We start from the raw sequence: 16,304 nt of genomic DNA, 5'->3' as shown, positions 1-16,304 counted from the left end.
CCTCCCCCGAGACCCACACGTTGCAGCAGATCAGTGCTATCGAAAAAGCCAAACGAATATTATTACAACATTAGACCTACAGAAACCATAATATGATCTAAACTCCACCATATGCGAGTAGTGACCGGACCACTCAATAGTTGTCTTTTCACGCTCAGTACGTAAAACGTGCGCGTGACAGCACGTTTTTGTGCGTGGTCACTCACTCGCTACCATAGTTCATTGAAGGACGGTAGAGCGACAGACAGCACGTGTGTGTTCACTGGTGTACTATAAACAGACCTTACAGCGATGCAAACCTGGAACAATCCAAACACTGGTGTGCTCACGACTGTAGTGCATTGAAAGAACAAAAGACGGTGGCGCTAAGCTAGTACTATGATATATTAAGGTGAAAAACAAAGCCATGGCCTCTGAGCATTACCCTAGTGCTTTCAAACTTGTGAGAGAGCATGCCGATTCCGAGCTCACTCCTGTAGAAAAACTGCCCGGGTCGGCATTCACTAGTGTAGTGTTTCGATTCCGAGCTCACTCCTGTAGAAAAACTGCCCGGGTCGGCATTCACTAGTGTAGTGCATTAAAGCTGGACAGACAGGCTGCATTGCAACGCCATAGTCCATGAAGGATGGAAAGAAACACGACTGTTGCTTTGCTCACTACTGTAGTGTATTTAAGCAGGGCAGGGAAACATTCTTGCTCACTAGTGTAGTGTGTTACAAGTGCACCTTAAGAATACCTGAGCCTGCCACAATTACTGTAAAGGTGCAAAGAAAGACTTCCTTGGCCTGTGCAAAGTTGCACAGTGTAACGAAGGTGGACAGGCAGACTGCCTGGGGCTGTGCTCACTACTGTGGAGTATTAAAGCTAGGTACAATGCCTAAGAATGTGTGCACATCTACAGGGTATCAAAGGTGACCAGAAGCACTGCTTGTGCTCAATATAGTGTATTAAAGGTAGGTAGAAACAGTAGAGCTGAGGTTACTAATGTAGAGAATTGAAGGTGAAAATAAGGACTGCTTGTGGCTGTGTTCACTAGTACAATGCACTAAAGGTGGTCAGAAACAGTAGGGCTGAGGTTACTAATGTAGAGAATTGAAGGTGAAAATAAGGACTGCTTGTGGCTGTGTTCACTAGTACAATGCACTAAAGGTGGTCAGAAACAGTAGGGCTGAGGTTACTAATGTAGAGTACTGAAGGCGAAAAGAAAGACTGCTTGTGGCTGTGTTCACTAGTGCAATGCATTAAAGGTAGGCAGAAACAGTAGGGCGGAGGTTACTAATGTAGAGTACTGAAGGCGAAAAGAAAGACTGCCTGTGGTCACTAGGGCAATGCATTAAAGGTAGGCAGAAACAGTAGGGCGGAGGTTACTAATGTAGAGTACTGAAGGTGAAAAGAAAGACTGCCTGTGGCCGTGTTCACTAGGGCAATGCACTAAAGGTGGGCAGAAACAGTAGGGCGGAGGTTACTTATGTAGAGTACTGAAGGCGAAAAGAAAGACTGCCCGTGGCTGTGTTCACTAGTGCAATGTATTAAAGGTAGGCAGAAACAGTAGGGCTGAAGTTACTAATGTAGAGTACTAAAGGTGAAAAGAAAGACTGCCTGTGGCTGTGTTCACTAGTGCAATGTATTAAAGGTAGGCAGAAACAGTAGGGCTGAAGTTACTAATGTAGAGTACTAAAGGTGAAAAGAAAGACTGCCTGTGGCTGTGTTCACTAGGGCAATGCACTAAAGGTGGGCAGAAACAGTAGGGCGGAGGTTACTAATGTAGAGAATTGAAGGTGAAAATAAGGACTGCTTGTGGCTGTGTTCACAAGTACAATGCACTAAAGGTGGTCAGAAACAGTAGGGCTGAGGTTACTAATGTAGAGTACTGAAGGCGAAAAGAAAGACTGCCCGTGGCTGTGTTCACTAGTGCAATGTATTAAAGGTAGGCAGAAACAGTAGGGCTGAAGTTACTAATGTAGAGTACTAAAGGTGAAAAGAAAGACTGCCTGTGGCTGTGTTCACTAGTGCAATGCATTAAAGGTAGGCAGAAACAGTAGGGCTGAAGTTACTAATGTAGAGTACTAAAGGTGAAAAGAAAGACTGCTTCTGGCTGTGTTCACTAGTGCAATGCATTAAAGGTAGGTAGAAACAGTAGGGCTGAGGTTACTAATGTAGAGAATTGAAGGTGAAAATAAGGACTGCTCGTGGCTGTGTTCACTAGTACAATGCACTAAAGGTGGTCAGAAACAGTAGGGCTGAGGTTACTAATGTAGAGTACTGAAGGCGAAAAAAAAAACTGCTTGTGGCTGTGTTCACTAGTGCAATGCATTAAAGGTAGGCAGAAACAGTAGGGCGGAGGTTACTAATGTAGAGTACTGAAGGCGAAAAGAAAGACTGCCTGTGGTCACTAGGGCAATGCATTAAAGGTAGGCAGAAACAGTAGGGCGGAGGTTACTAATGTAGAGTACTGAAGGTGAAAAGAAAGACTGCCTGTGGCTGTGTTCACTAGGGCAATGCACTAAAGGTGGGCAGAAACAGTAGGGCGGAGGTTAGTTATGTAGAGTACTGAAGGCGAAAAGAAAGACTGCCCGTGGCTGTGTTCACTAGTGCAATGCATTAAAGGTAGGCAGAAACAGAAGGGCGGAGGTTACTAATGTAGAGTACTAAAGGTGAAAAAAAAGACTGCCTGTGGCTGTGTTCACTAGTGCAATGCATTAAAGGTAGGCAGAAACAGTAGGGCTGAATTTACTAATGTAGAGTACTAAAGGTGAAAAGAAAGACTGCCTGTGGCTGTGTTCACTAGTGCAATGTATTAAAGGTAGGCAGAAACAGTAGGGCGGAGGTTACTAATGTAGAGTACTGAAGGCGAAAAGAAAGACTGCCTGTGGCTGTGTTCACTAGTGCAATGTATTAAAGGTAGGCAGAAACAGTAGGGCGGAGGTTACTAATGTAGAGTACTGAAGGCGAAAAGAAAGACTGCCTGTGGCTGTGTTCACTAGGGCAATGCATTAAAGGTAGGCAGAAACAGTAGGGCTGAGGTTACTAATGTAGAGTATTAAAGGTGAAAAGAAAGACTGCTTGTGGCTGTGTTCACTGGTACAATGCACTAAAGGTGATCAGAAACAGTAGGGCTGAGGTTACTAATGTAGAGTATTAAAGGTGAAAAGAAAGACTGTTTGTGGCTGTGTTCACTAGTGCAATGCATTAAAGGTAGGCAGAAACAGTAGGGCGGAGGTTACTAATGTAGAGTACTGAAGGTGAAAAGAAAGACTGCCTGTGGCTGTGTTCACTAGGGCAATGCACTAAAGGTGGGCAGAAACAGTAGGGCGGAGGTTACTTATGTAGAGTACTGAAGGCGAAAAGAAAGACTGCTTGTGGCTGTGTTCAGCAGAGGTTACTTATGTAGGCAGAAACAGTAGGCGGAGGTTACTAATGTAGAGTACTGAAGGTGAAAAGAAAGACTGCCTGTGGCTGTGTTCACTAGGGCAATGCACTAAAGGTGGGCAGAAACAGTAGGGCGGAGGTTACTTATGTAGAGTACTGAAGGCGAAAAGAAAGACTGCCTGTGGCTCTGTTCACTAGTGCAATGCACTAAAGGTGGACAGAAACAGTAGGGCTGAAGTTACTAATGTAGAGTACTGAAGGCGAAAAGAAAGACTGCCTGTGGCTCTGTTCACTAGTGCAATGCACTAAAGGTGGGCAGAAACAGTAGGGCGGAGGTTACTAACGTAGACTAGTAGAGGTGAAAGGAAATACTGACGGGCTGTGTAAACTAGTGGAGTGTATTAGAGGTGGTCAGAAACACTATTGGGCACTACGGTCACTATCAGTGTAATAATGTTTGCTAGAAAGAATGACTTGGGCTGTACACACCACCAGAGAGTGTTAAAGGTGAAAAGAAAGCCTCCCTGGTTCGGTGGTGTATTAAAAGCGGAAAGACAGGATACCTGAGTGTGCTCACTATTGTAGAGGTCAAGAAAGATTGCCTTGTGTTGTGCTCACTACTGTAGTGTAGCGTATCAAAAGTGGTCAAAAACAGTGTCTACAGCAGTGGTCACTAATGTAGTGCATTAAAGGTGGACACTAGCGGAGTATATTAAAAGTAGACAGAAAGACTGCCTGTGGCGTGGTGTATAGCAGTAAATGACCTACTCTCAAGTCTTTGTGCACTACAGTGTAGTATAAAAGGTGGCTAGTTAGGAATAGCTGCAAATTTACCTTTGTGCATAAAATCACACTTGGTGCAACATCATGAGGAATGTGGAAACATCTTCAGGTATAAAATCACATTCTGGGTGTAAAATAACTGAAGGTTGAACTTTAAGACGAATGCAGAGGAAAATTTAGGAGCTAAACACGATTAGGAAGAAAAGCACATTTAGGTGCAAACTAATGCTTAAGAGAAGAGTGTAAACCATTGAAGGAGCCAAAAGATCAGAATTTGGGTGAAAAGACGTGATTTTCCACTTAAAGATTTCCATCTAAAATCGCAAACCATCCTCAATGCAAAATCAGCATGAATGTGAAAACAAATGTGTGCAAAGCCACATTTAGGCGCAAAAGTACCCCATATGCAGTGGGAGAGTTGAGCATTTTTTTAGGTCACAAAACACATTTAGGAGCAAATATCACATTCCTGTACAAAAACACAGGGGGAATGTGGGTGGTGTAATTGGCGAGTTGCATCCTATTTAGGTGCAAAGTCATCAAGTATCGAGAGTAAATTTGGTAATAAGATAGCACATAGGGCGCAAAAGCTGTGTATTAACATGTTATCTCATTTGGTTGACAGTTCGATAAAGTGCAAAATCACCCTTCTGGCAATTTTAGCAGGATGGAAAACAATTGGGGAGCAAAAATCACATTTAGGGGTGCAAATTCACTCTTGGTGCAAAATAAGTAAAACAGTAGTATCACAATTAGGACCAAAATCCTATTTAAGTGCAAAAACACATAACTTAAAATAAAAATAAAAATAACAATTGGTGCACTATTCTTGAGAGTGTGTAAACCATGTAGAACCCCCCAAAAAAACAATCACATGGGTGCAAAATGATCCTTGGTATAATAAAGAAGACTGGAGACACACTTTGAGGTGAAAAACCACATTTAAGGCCAAAAATCACTGTTCGTGGCAAAATCACCTTTTCTGCAAACTCAACTGGAGTTTGATTTCACTGTAGGTGCAAAATCACTCAGTACTAACAAAAAACGTAGTAGTAAGATGTCACATTTTATGTAAAAGGTGTGCTTCAGCAGGACATAACGTTTATTTGACAGCACACTGAGGTGAAAGATCACACTTGGTGCAACACTAATATGTGGAGCAAGGAAAACCTTAATAAGCACAAATAACAGATCACAGTCAGAGGTCAAATTAAGCTGAAGATGCAAAATCACACTTGATACAAAGAGAACAGCATTACAGTATCACCTTCAGATGCAAAGCCACACGTGGTCCAACATCAGTAGAAGTGTGAAAACAGTTTTAAGAGCACAATACCTTGGTAGTGAGGGCATGAATGCATAAGTTCACAGTCCGTGCATTGCAAACTGAACCAGTTTCGACAACTAACGCACTGTGGTCTAGTCTAAGTGGGCAAGGGCGCGTCACAGCCGGGTCAAATCAAACACAAATATAGATAAAGAGCCGCATTATTCTTCCCTTTACCAGCTCCCAAAAAAATTACCAGCCGGCTTGTCGTCACCGTAAGTCCCCTTTGTGGCACGTGGATGGAGAGTGAATAATGCATACTGTTCTTTACCATTGGGGTCCCAGGGTGTAATATACAATTTTGTTCTAGTTGAACAAGGTATCCACCCCCTTTGTACACTTGACTGTCCAGGGGAGCGAAGACAGCCGTCAAGGAACTGCTCACTTTGTAATGTACCTTGTCAAGTGTTTTGTTGCTTATGGATTAGGGGTGGGCGAAATCCTTTCTTTTTCAATCCACAGTAAAGAGATGCAGAATTGCAGGCAGTTCTGTTTACTGTGGACTGAAGAAAGGTCCCCTCTTTGTAGCTCATTCTCGCTCTTTTGCTGTCCCCGTCAATCTATTTAGCTCTTTCTCCTCTATCTCTCTCTCCCATTGATCTGCTGCTCTTTGCCCTCCACCCGTCTCATATGCTTGTCACCAGCACCCTGCCCGGGCATGGGGTCGCTTGTGGTGCCATGCACCGACCCCCTTTCCTTCCATTAAGAGCCTCACCTCCACTGTACCACATGGTTGCAGTTCTTGCATGCTCCCCACTTCACCAGACCTCTCAGGCCTGTCAGCAATTCTAACCTTCTCTCCTTGCTGCTTTTTTTTTATTCCTGAAACCATTCATTTGTTAAAACTGATTGCACTTGGATTTCTGTGAACTTGTTAGCAATATAACTTCAATGGGTGCTGTTCTGATGCATGAAACAGTTTTTTTGTGACACCAAGAGACAGTGGTAAAATGATGGGCCCCTTGCAGAATGTGACGCAGGGCTTCCAAGTATCCCATATCCCATGGATGTCCATTGGCCTTGGGCTGATTGGCGGCACCATGAAGGTTTTGGGACCCCCATGGAGGGCTGCTGCCCTCCTGCACCGCAGGAGGTTGTGTGACGCCCCCTGCCACGAGACATGGGCGGCGCGTCACTGCCCCATATGATTCGCAGAAGGTGCTGCGCCTTCCACTACTCCTTTGTCTGGCCACGAGAACAGTTTGATTGAAAATGTAAAGATAATTAAATGGCAGTATTTTTATTCCATGAGCCATCAGCTGAGAAAGAAAACGATAATAAAATGGCACGGGTTGTTTCTTGAAAGTCCTAAGAAACACTTCAACGTGATTCTATAAAAAAAATGTTTTTTAAAAAACATTCCTATAGTATTACTCAGGTGCAATAGTGAAGTAACAGTTAAAGAAGCGATGCAGTTTCTGCACAGTTTCCTCTGCAGACACACAGCCTTGCCAGTGTTGCAGGACACACACAGCCTTGCCAGTGTTGCAGGACACACACAGCCTTGCCAGTGTTGCAGGACACACACAGCCTTGCCAGTGTTGCGGGCACACACAGCCTTGCCAGTGTTGCGGACACACACAGCCTTGCCAGTGTTGCAGGACACACACAGCCTTGCCAGTGTTGCGGACACACACAGCCTTGCCAGTGTTGCGGACACACACAGCCTGGCCAGTGTTGCAGACACACACAGCCTTGCCAGTGTTGCAGGACACACACAGCCTTGCCAGTGTTGCAGGACACACACAGCCTTGCCAGTGTTGCAGGACACACACAGCCTTGCCAGTGTTGCAGGACACACACAGCCTTGCCAGTGTTGCAGACACACACACAGCCTTGCCAGTGTTGCAGGACACACACAGCCTTTCCAGTGTTGCAGGACGCACACAGCCTTGCCAGTGTTGCAGACACACAGACTGTGCAGCCCTCTTGTGTGCAGCAGAGATGCCACCGCTACTGGGTTTCTGTATTTTGATTATGAAGGTGGCTCTTTTTTGGCCCGTGAGTCCTAGAGAACTTCGAGCCAAGGCCGAGACAGACACACAGCTCTAGAGGGGGCTCACCCCCCCACCCAAACTGCTGCCATAACTAAAAGCAAATGCAAAAACAACAGGTGATGGACAGAATGTAGAACAATGTCATACATTCACCCCAGTACAAAGATCTGGGCCTAAATCCATCGTTTTTTTGCTCACCATGCCGGACTAAAAGCAAGGCCGAAACACTCCTTTGATAGGAGAATAACTGTGAATGGCAGTCTCTGCACCTATGGTTGATCGGGATGATCCAAACCAACCAATGGGCGCAGGGGGCGGATCCCAAAGCTCCTCTGTGTGTGTATGTTATTATTATTATTGTGGATATTATTGTGTTATTACATTGTCTGTAACCGGACCTAATGGCCACACCAACCTCGTTCCTGAGAGAGAACGCAGAACATTGTTTCTGAGAAACTGCCCAAGCCGAGTTCAGACGCGGGAATATTTGACAAAACACGTGGCTCTAGAACCACAGGAGCAGATTACCTTTCCTGCGGGTAGGATTTTGGAAATCTCACTAGTCAACTGTTTTTTTTCTTATAAAAAATAGAAGAAAAGCAAACTCCGCCGCAGTTTTTGGGGCTTTTCCATTTAATTGGCACAAACAATGAATCCTCTTGGAACCCGAAGAATCTGCATTCCTCCGTGGATGCCCAGGCCTGCTCCCTCTTGAGCAGGTGAAAAGAGAGGGCCAGAGGCTTGCAGAGGGAAGTCGAGGAATCATTTCTACCGCTGGGACATCTTGCAGGCCGCTATCAATGCTCGGCATAATCTGCGGTGCAATGCTGCCGCCTAGTGGTAATGTCATAGTCGGCTGGTGAAACATTTCTAAAAACACACTAAGACAAATTGGTTTCAATCCCCAAGAAAGGTCAGCTTTTGCTAGTTCTATTGGTACGGACAGACTTTACTCCGAGAGGGGCGTTTACGCCGACGTCCTCCACAGAAGCCGCAGTTGGGCTAGAGTCTGAGGTCGCTTTATTGCCAATAATGACAGTATTATTTTTTAACACGTCTCTGTTCGCTTTACTAATTGTTAAGAAATAATTTATTCTGCTCTCAACCTTTAAAGTAATTTATTCACGTGTTTCCTATTTTAGGTTCTATTTAAAAACTGTAAAAATAGCGTATTTCGCTCCTTTTCACATTTTTTAAAATGTTTTACTGCCATGCAGGCTACGCAGGTAAAAAATGAGCCAGGGGACAAACCCTCATAAGTGCCCATATATTTTCCCACAAATTCTTTTCACCTACTAGCTCTAGTATGGTAAAACGTAAACAAGTGGACAGGATTGTTCCCATGAAAGGTGGCAACCTTAGCTACCGTATCCCCAGTAGCGCTGAAAGGCTGCAGGCACAAGCACTTAGGGCCAGATGTAGGAACCCTAACAGTCGGTAACGGCCGAAATTACCGAATTTCGGCCGTTACCGACCGGTATTAGGCATTTGGGATGTTAGGGCCGGATGTAGGTCGGCCGGTAACAGCCGAAAATCGGTATTTTCGGCCGTTACCGACCGGTATTGCAGGAATGGTATGTAGGGCCACATATTTTACAGATTCGGTAAATTTACCGATCGGTAAATTTACCGAATCTGTAAAATACCGAATCGGTATTTTTACCTATTCGTTTAATTTGATATGTAGGTGGGACTCTTCTGAGTCCCACAACCCTTACCGAATCTGTATTTTACCATCAAATATATTTGATGGTAAAATACCGATTCCGGTGTGCATGCACATGTGTGCATGCACACCTGTGCCATATGACAGGCAGACCTGCCCTTAGGGCAGGTATGCCTGCCACATGGCACCCGAGCCTCTTTTGGGGGTGCCAGAGGGTGTCAAAGTGACACCCCCTGCACCCTTGTGGAATTCGGTATTTACCGATTCGGTAAATACCGAATCGGTAATGCCCATTCATTCCTATGGGCTGCAAAGCCCATAGGAATGAATGGGCATTACCGGTCGGTATTTACCGAATCGGTAAATACAGATTTTTACCGATTCGGTAAAAGGAACATCTGGATGTTCCTACATGTCCCCCCTTCTTATTTACCGATTTTTAATTACCGAATCGGTAAAATTCGGTAATTAAAAAATCGGTAAATAAGTCCTACCTACATCTGGCCCTAGGTGGCTACATTTCAGATTCGGTAATTTACCGAATCGCTATTTGTGCTTTTCATCTGTAAGGATTCGTTATTTACCACCAACTACAAGTTGGTGGTAAATTATGAAAACACTAAAAAAAGCAATTTTTTCCATTTAATAACAGTGCCATGTGGCAGACATACATGCCCTTAAGGCATGTATGTGTGCCACATGTGCACCCATGCACAATTCAGGGGTGCAACAGGGTGTCAAAGTGACACCCTGCCACCCTTGAATGTTTTCCCCCTTTTACCGAACCGGTAAATACCGATTCGGTAATTCCTATTCATTCCTATGGGCCTGTAGGCCCATAGGAATGAATGGGAATTACCGAATCGGTATTTACCGATTCGGTAAATACCGAATCGCACCGATTCGGTAATACTTACCGAGTAATTACCTACATAGCATTTACAGATTCTAAAATACAGAATCGGTAAAATTCGGTATTTTAAAATCGGTAAATGTACTTTACCTACATCAAGCCCTTAGTGATGACTTACCATTGCTTTGGCACCAGTGTATGCATACGCTGTGGCTATAAGGAGCCTGCACATGAAAGGGGCTCACTTGTAATGTAAAGGACACAACCCCGCGCAGGCTCTAAACACAACTCCAACAGAGGCCTGATATTTGTAGTTCTTATTGGCATCCTACAAATGAACTTCGTTCGAGAACCCATTGCCACCCAGGGCCTTACACCAGTGTCGATGCAAGGACAGGCCTCTTGGTGCGCCCTGGAGACACGAACCTCAGGCTACACTCTAGAAAAAGTGAACTTCTTTATCAGGCAGGCAAGAATAAAGAGCACTACGCTGCTTTTTCACTCTAAATGAAAATGAATTCTTTAAGAAATTCCAGGGATAAAACTTCTGACAAAAACGTAAACATATTCAAAGACTCCTATGGCCTGACTCACAAAGGTAACTTACACCTTTGAGTAAATGTACTACTTTTCTGTATTTAGAAACTCAGAGTCCACATTTACTAAAAAAGTATAAGTTACATGTCGCTATTCCGTGCCATAAAGGGCTTACTCTTGTGTGGGTGGGTGACGTCTCTCCCAAAACCCCTCTCTAACTCCACTTACTGCTACCTAATCCTGTCCCTTTTATAGTAAATCTGCCCCTTTAAGCCACTTTCCTGTGTCCTTCTCAATTTAATACTAAAATGTATACTCACATATGCAGAGACTTCGCAGTTGGGGTTTGGAACTCTGCACACATAACTATAAGTAATCTGCACGCGTAAACTCTTCACGTAGTCATGTTGCAAACAGATCTATTTCAACAATATCTCCATACCTTAAAAATGTGGTCTACTTCTTGCCTTGCCTGACAGCATGCTCTGATAGTCTGTTTTTATCTCCTGTTCCCCCACCAAAGAAACTGGTGTCAGACCAACTCCTCAGTCTGCAGCCCAAGAACAAAAGTCCACTGTCTATTTGCATGGATTTGGAATCTACGTCTCATCGTCTATCAACATAAAACACTGCTGCTGTGATGTCTGCACACCTTCTTGCTTGTTCTGAATCTAGGGTAAGAAAGCACTCAATGTTTGGTGCATTTTTCTAAAATCTAAGGAAGTTGATGTCTAGCATCTTTTCATGTGGGAAGCGTAGAGCAATTTTTTCCATGTCGCTTAGATGAGCCTCGCCAGCCTAGTAACAGAACGTCTCGTGTTACTTCACTTGAAGCCACAGAGGGGCAAATTGCTCTCCCTTGAAAGATGGAGGACAACTAATATCGTCAGAGTCAGACAGAGGGAGAAGCACTCTGCCCTTGATCGAACTACAGAATTTATTCTATTATTATTGAACTCACTGTAATTGTTTCATTTGCAATGTCTCACAAGGAACAAGGAAAATGCAGTCCCAGGAGCTAGAAAACTGACCCAGTTGCACCAAAAATAAATATTGGACACAGTTGGTGAAAGTGGCCCATCCTCTTTCCCACAAACATGTTCCGAGGTCCTCGCTGCCCAGTACTGTCCAATATATAGCAGATGTTGAAAGAAAATAGGGGATGATTTCGCCCAGTTGGGGATAACCCCCAAGGGCACCTTTATCAAGCAGTCAGCTAGGTAGGAATACATTCTTATTTATTTATTTATTCAATTTATATAGCGTATCATCACCGGTTGGTCTCTAAGCGCTTGTACTTGAAAAGACTGATCATTACAGAGAACAGGTAACCAAATTATATCAAACTCCACGCTTCTCGGAAGAGTACCGTTTTTAACATTCGCCTAAAAGGCAGTAGAGTCGGTTCCTTCCATAGGCAGAGTGGTAGTTTATTCCAAGCTGCCGGTAGGGTAGTTGAAAAAGCACGTCCACCTAAGGTAGTCATGCGGTAGCGAGGGCTAACCAGAAGAGTGTCCTCAGACGAGCGCAGGGTCCTTCTAGGAATGTACTGCACCAGCCTGGCTTTAATATAACTAGGAGCATTGCCATAGACTGCCTTATGCGCGATGCACAGACCTTTGAATAAAATCCTCTGCCTAATAGGGAGCCAATGTAATTGGCATAGAAGAGGAGAGGCATGCGTACTTCTAGATTTTCCAAAAATCAGCCTCGCTGCATCGTTCATCACTATTTGCAGTCTTGAGAGTTGTTGCTGAGGGTTGTCTGCTTGTAACGGTGGACAGCACCACTGCCATTTACTTTGTGAAGACTCTGAGGACTCAACACGTGACAACTGCAAACCTACAAACTCCTAGCAAGCATTCTTCATCAGTATATTTTGGGTACCCTATGCGGTTCAAAATAAGTTATTGAGAAAACGTATCCAGCAAATCGAGAGACAACATCATGTCTTGCACATGAATGGCTTGCAGGATCTGAAACGGTGTGATCACCTTGAACTTCTCGTATTTTGAGAAACTTGTTGCGGTATCAGATATCTATGACCAGATCAAAACCATACAATATCTTGGGAACAAAAAACATCTGGAGTAGAAACCCAGAATGGTTGCCGATTTGGTTCCTCTCTCTAGGATACCTTCCTGCAGAAATAAATGTATTGTTTTATTGTGTTTGTGTGTGCGTGGGGTAGATGGTCGAAAAAGTGAATGAAGGTCTCCTACGAAAAAAGTAGACTAACTCGATAATATACACAGGACGTGTTGGCCTCAGATTATCTTCAAACCCATTACAAAGGATGCCAATCTATCGTAACCATAATGCGGACGTTCTGAGAAACAAAGATCGATTTTACTGTAGTGGGTAGGTATGAAAGGAGGAGCCGCAACAGAGGTGGGAGAGCTAACTGTGTAGATGGATGTGCAGCAGCACCAACATTCATGCCAGAGGGATTACCAATTAAAATCACCATCATGGTCTTCTGCAAGGCCTCAATAAAATGCACTTGTCAAAGGAAATATCACATGTGAAACAGCCTTGAGGATGGGCACTAGCTGTGAAGAGGAATCAGCCTTCTACCTGGACTTTCTGTGTCTCCTCTCTATGCGAAAAGGAGATAGAGCATTTTTACTTTGAATTCATTTGTGGTGGTGCCAGTAGGAGAACTGTTTCTGGAAGGGAAGCATGATTTTGTAGATGTCCTCATCTACATCAACTTGAGCTTCCTATTATCAAAGGCCTTATCATACGCTTTTGAGCATTAATCGCACAAGGAAACCACAAGAAATTTACCACAGCACTTTCAGTGTGGGCCCATAATAGACATGTTTTCAGAACTCTGCACATGGTTCTAAAACTTAGGATTTAAGGAGAAACAATGTGTAGGTCAAGCCCAAAATATGCACAAAAAAAATTGAAAACCCTGAAGAAAGAAAACAAAGAATACTTAGAGGGCCAGGATCCTGCATCTGTAAAGGCACAGAAAAAGGAACTGATAAAATTGGCCCGTGGTTCCTAATGTGGACCAACTGTGCTACTTCTGGTGAAGATGAGCGACTCCAAAACCAAACTTGCCCAGTCCATCGCTGCACTCGTCACTCGCTAGGACTGACAATATTTCTGGATCTAGTTCAGCACTTGTAATACAAGGAAATCGAGGTACTGGTCATTAACAATAAAAGGTCACTGGAGAATCAAATTGAAACAAATCTGCCCATTGCCCACTTTTTAGGTCAGGAATAGTTTAAAAAATCTTTAGGAATCACCAAGTGGTCACTTAAGGATAAATCAAAAAGGCTTCCTGCTTGAAGAGGTCACAGACCTCCAGGACTTCATGCTTTGTCTTCTCACCAAGGGCCACTCTCCCTCAAACAGTAAAGTTCTGCCCCAAAAGGGTTTCATCCATGCCTGTCCCACCATGGAACAGGCACCTCAAAGTATCATGAAACAGAGGAGCAGAAATGCAAAAAACAATCCTTACCTCCACATCCTGTTTGTTTGCAAGAACCAGAATGGGAACACCCTCCAACACGTCACTTGAAATCATTTTCTCTGTGGGAGAAAAAGACAGTACGTAAATGAGAAGCATTGAAAGATGCAAATTTCCAAACTTAATCACCTGTAAGTTACACAGAGCAATCCACTTCCATAGGCTGTGCTGGTGTATGCCATTTAGTCAGTTTGCAAGTAGCCACACATTTGGCAGAGAAAAGAAAGGAATCACAGAGAGTTACATGAATTTGATCAGGATCACCGAATAATACTCAAGTGAAGAACTTGGTGAATAAAATTAGAACTCCTTGTTTTCGAATTTGGGAATTCAACCACTGGACCACACGTCCACTTTCACGATGGGACCATCTTCAGAAGCGCACACACAGAAACATAAGTTAACCCTACTGCATCCCGTGCACATTACTCAGACACACAAAACAGAAGTGCTGGCTCACCAAACGCTCTCTTAGATTCAGACAGACGATCCTCATCCGTCGAGTCGATGACGTAAATCACACCATGTGATTCAGCATAATACTGAAAGGCAAGAACAACATTAAGGAACAACATATTTGCTGCCAATCACTGGCAGTCTCTTGGTTGAAAAGGTTAAGTATATCGCAGTCTTCTATCGTCTGATACAAGAGGGGCATTGGAAGGCTCACATTAATACATTGTGTGGCACAGTTTGGAGAATACCATGGATGAAAGGAGATGTTCAATGTCACCATTAGTCATTATTGTAGGAACTGTTCCTTGACATGAAGAATAAAGTCAACAGACTGGCTACATCTTTGAGAGCGTTGGGACCTAGTGGTCTACAATAGTATTATTACAGGCTGGTCCTGATTTCTGAGCCTATAAAGTGTTGCTGGTGTTTTGGGGAGTAACCAGAACTTACTTGTAAGATTCTAAACTCCGAGTCAGTAAGTCATCTGGATCCAATCCACAAAAAGTGTTTGAAACTTGATTCAGCCAGTTAGAGAATAACTGCCCCATTGGAAACTGAAAGCAAAATCAATGCCCACCATATTCGTCTCACTTGCTGGAATTGATAAACTGGATGTGCAAATTTTACAGAAACAACAAAACTTTTGGAAAAATTCCAGGTCTATTGATAATCAAATTGGTTTGCCCCAAGTCATATACATGTATACACGTATACTTATGTCAGCTATTCGGTAGCCTTTAATAAGACCTGTCACCACCATTTATGGGGAAGGTAACTGGGGATAGGCCTGGACACAGGCTTATTAACACTCCTACAAATAGTGCATTTAGATACATATAGCAATAAAATGGAACCAAATAAGGTCCAAAAACAAGGTTGCGTTATAGCCCTTGACCTCTATAACTTACCTTGTCAAGAGAGTTTTTACAACTCCTTCACCCTAGGTTATGTAATTTTTGTTTCAGGATAATGATGGGCACTGTTGACTTGGTGAAATGAGATCAACCAGCACATGGTCTTTAATGTCAGCTTGACTGCCAATCTGAATGAGACTAAGATCTTAAGTTTGGGAAGAAGAAATGCAACTTTCTATGGTCTATTAATGGAAGAAAAATTTAAGGTGGTTAAAAGTTATGCCTATTTGGGAGAAGTTTTCAACTTGTCACTGAAACCCACAGGAAAGAGACTGAACCAAATTGTCAGCGGTTGCAGGTGCACTATGCATTACTATATCAGCTACAGTTGGAAAAAGCTTTTTGCTGATAGACTACATAATTCTTCGTGAAAGGATTTCTATTGTGACCATGTAGAAGCCCTAGAAATCAAATAGGTTTCAATAATAATTGGGAGGTGAGACAACTTCTCGGAACCTCTGGTACAAACCTTTGAAAAACAATTTTAAATTACTGGATTTTCAGTTGCCTGTGAACAGGTAGCTTGTCTTAACTGTCACCCAATCATTAAATTTGATGTAAACTATGATTGGAGCTCAGAAATAATGTATAGATCCTTTTCATCCACATGTTCAACTATGGTTTATGAACTGCCAAAATCTACATAGTATTTATTAGTTTATGACCTCATGGTACGGTATTAACCTGAATATGAAAACTGCCAGCTCTGTAAATTGGGCAGGCAAATGGTGATTCAAATTATGTGTACCTGCCCACGACTCACTGATTTACGAATGCAATATAAGTTATGATCTGCGGACTACCCCTGTGAAAACTGTAGCAGAGGCTAATGCATTTATTGAGGCGGATATGACAGGGTGTGCTCTGCTTTACTGAGTTATTTGAACTTTTCGGTAAAGAGAATAGAACAGTCAT

The 16,304-nt window shown here is 43.3% G+C and overlaps 1 protein-coding gene across 1 annotated transcript in view; it reads right to left on the bottom strand.

Moving 5' to 3' along the window:
• The window catches only part of ARFRP1 (ARF related protein 1), a 62,770-nt gene that overhangs the window by 4,651 nt on the left and 41,815 nt on the right, over positions 1 to 16,304 (bottom strand). The window contains exons 5-6 of the mRNA XM_078651685.1: positions 14,480 to 14,561; positions 14,011 to 14,081 (exon numbers count right to left, since the gene is read on the bottom strand). Of these exons, the coding sequence (XP_078507811.1) occupies positions 14,011 to 14,081; positions 14,480 to 14,561 (153 nt within the window). The remainder of the gene's footprint in view (positions 1 to 14,010; positions 14,082 to 14,479; positions 14,562 to 16,304) is intronic.

This window comes from Lissotriton helveticus, chromosome 7 (genome assembly GCF_964261635.1).
Source record: "Lissotriton helveticus chromosome 7, aLisHel1.1, whole genome shotgun sequence".
Classification (NCBI taxonomy): domain Eukaryota; kingdom Metazoa; phylum Chordata; class Amphibia; order Caudata; family Salamandridae; genus Lissotriton; species Lissotriton helveticus.
Note: the sequence above shows the minus strand (reverse complement) of the source record. Positions and strands in the feature narration are given on the sequence as shown.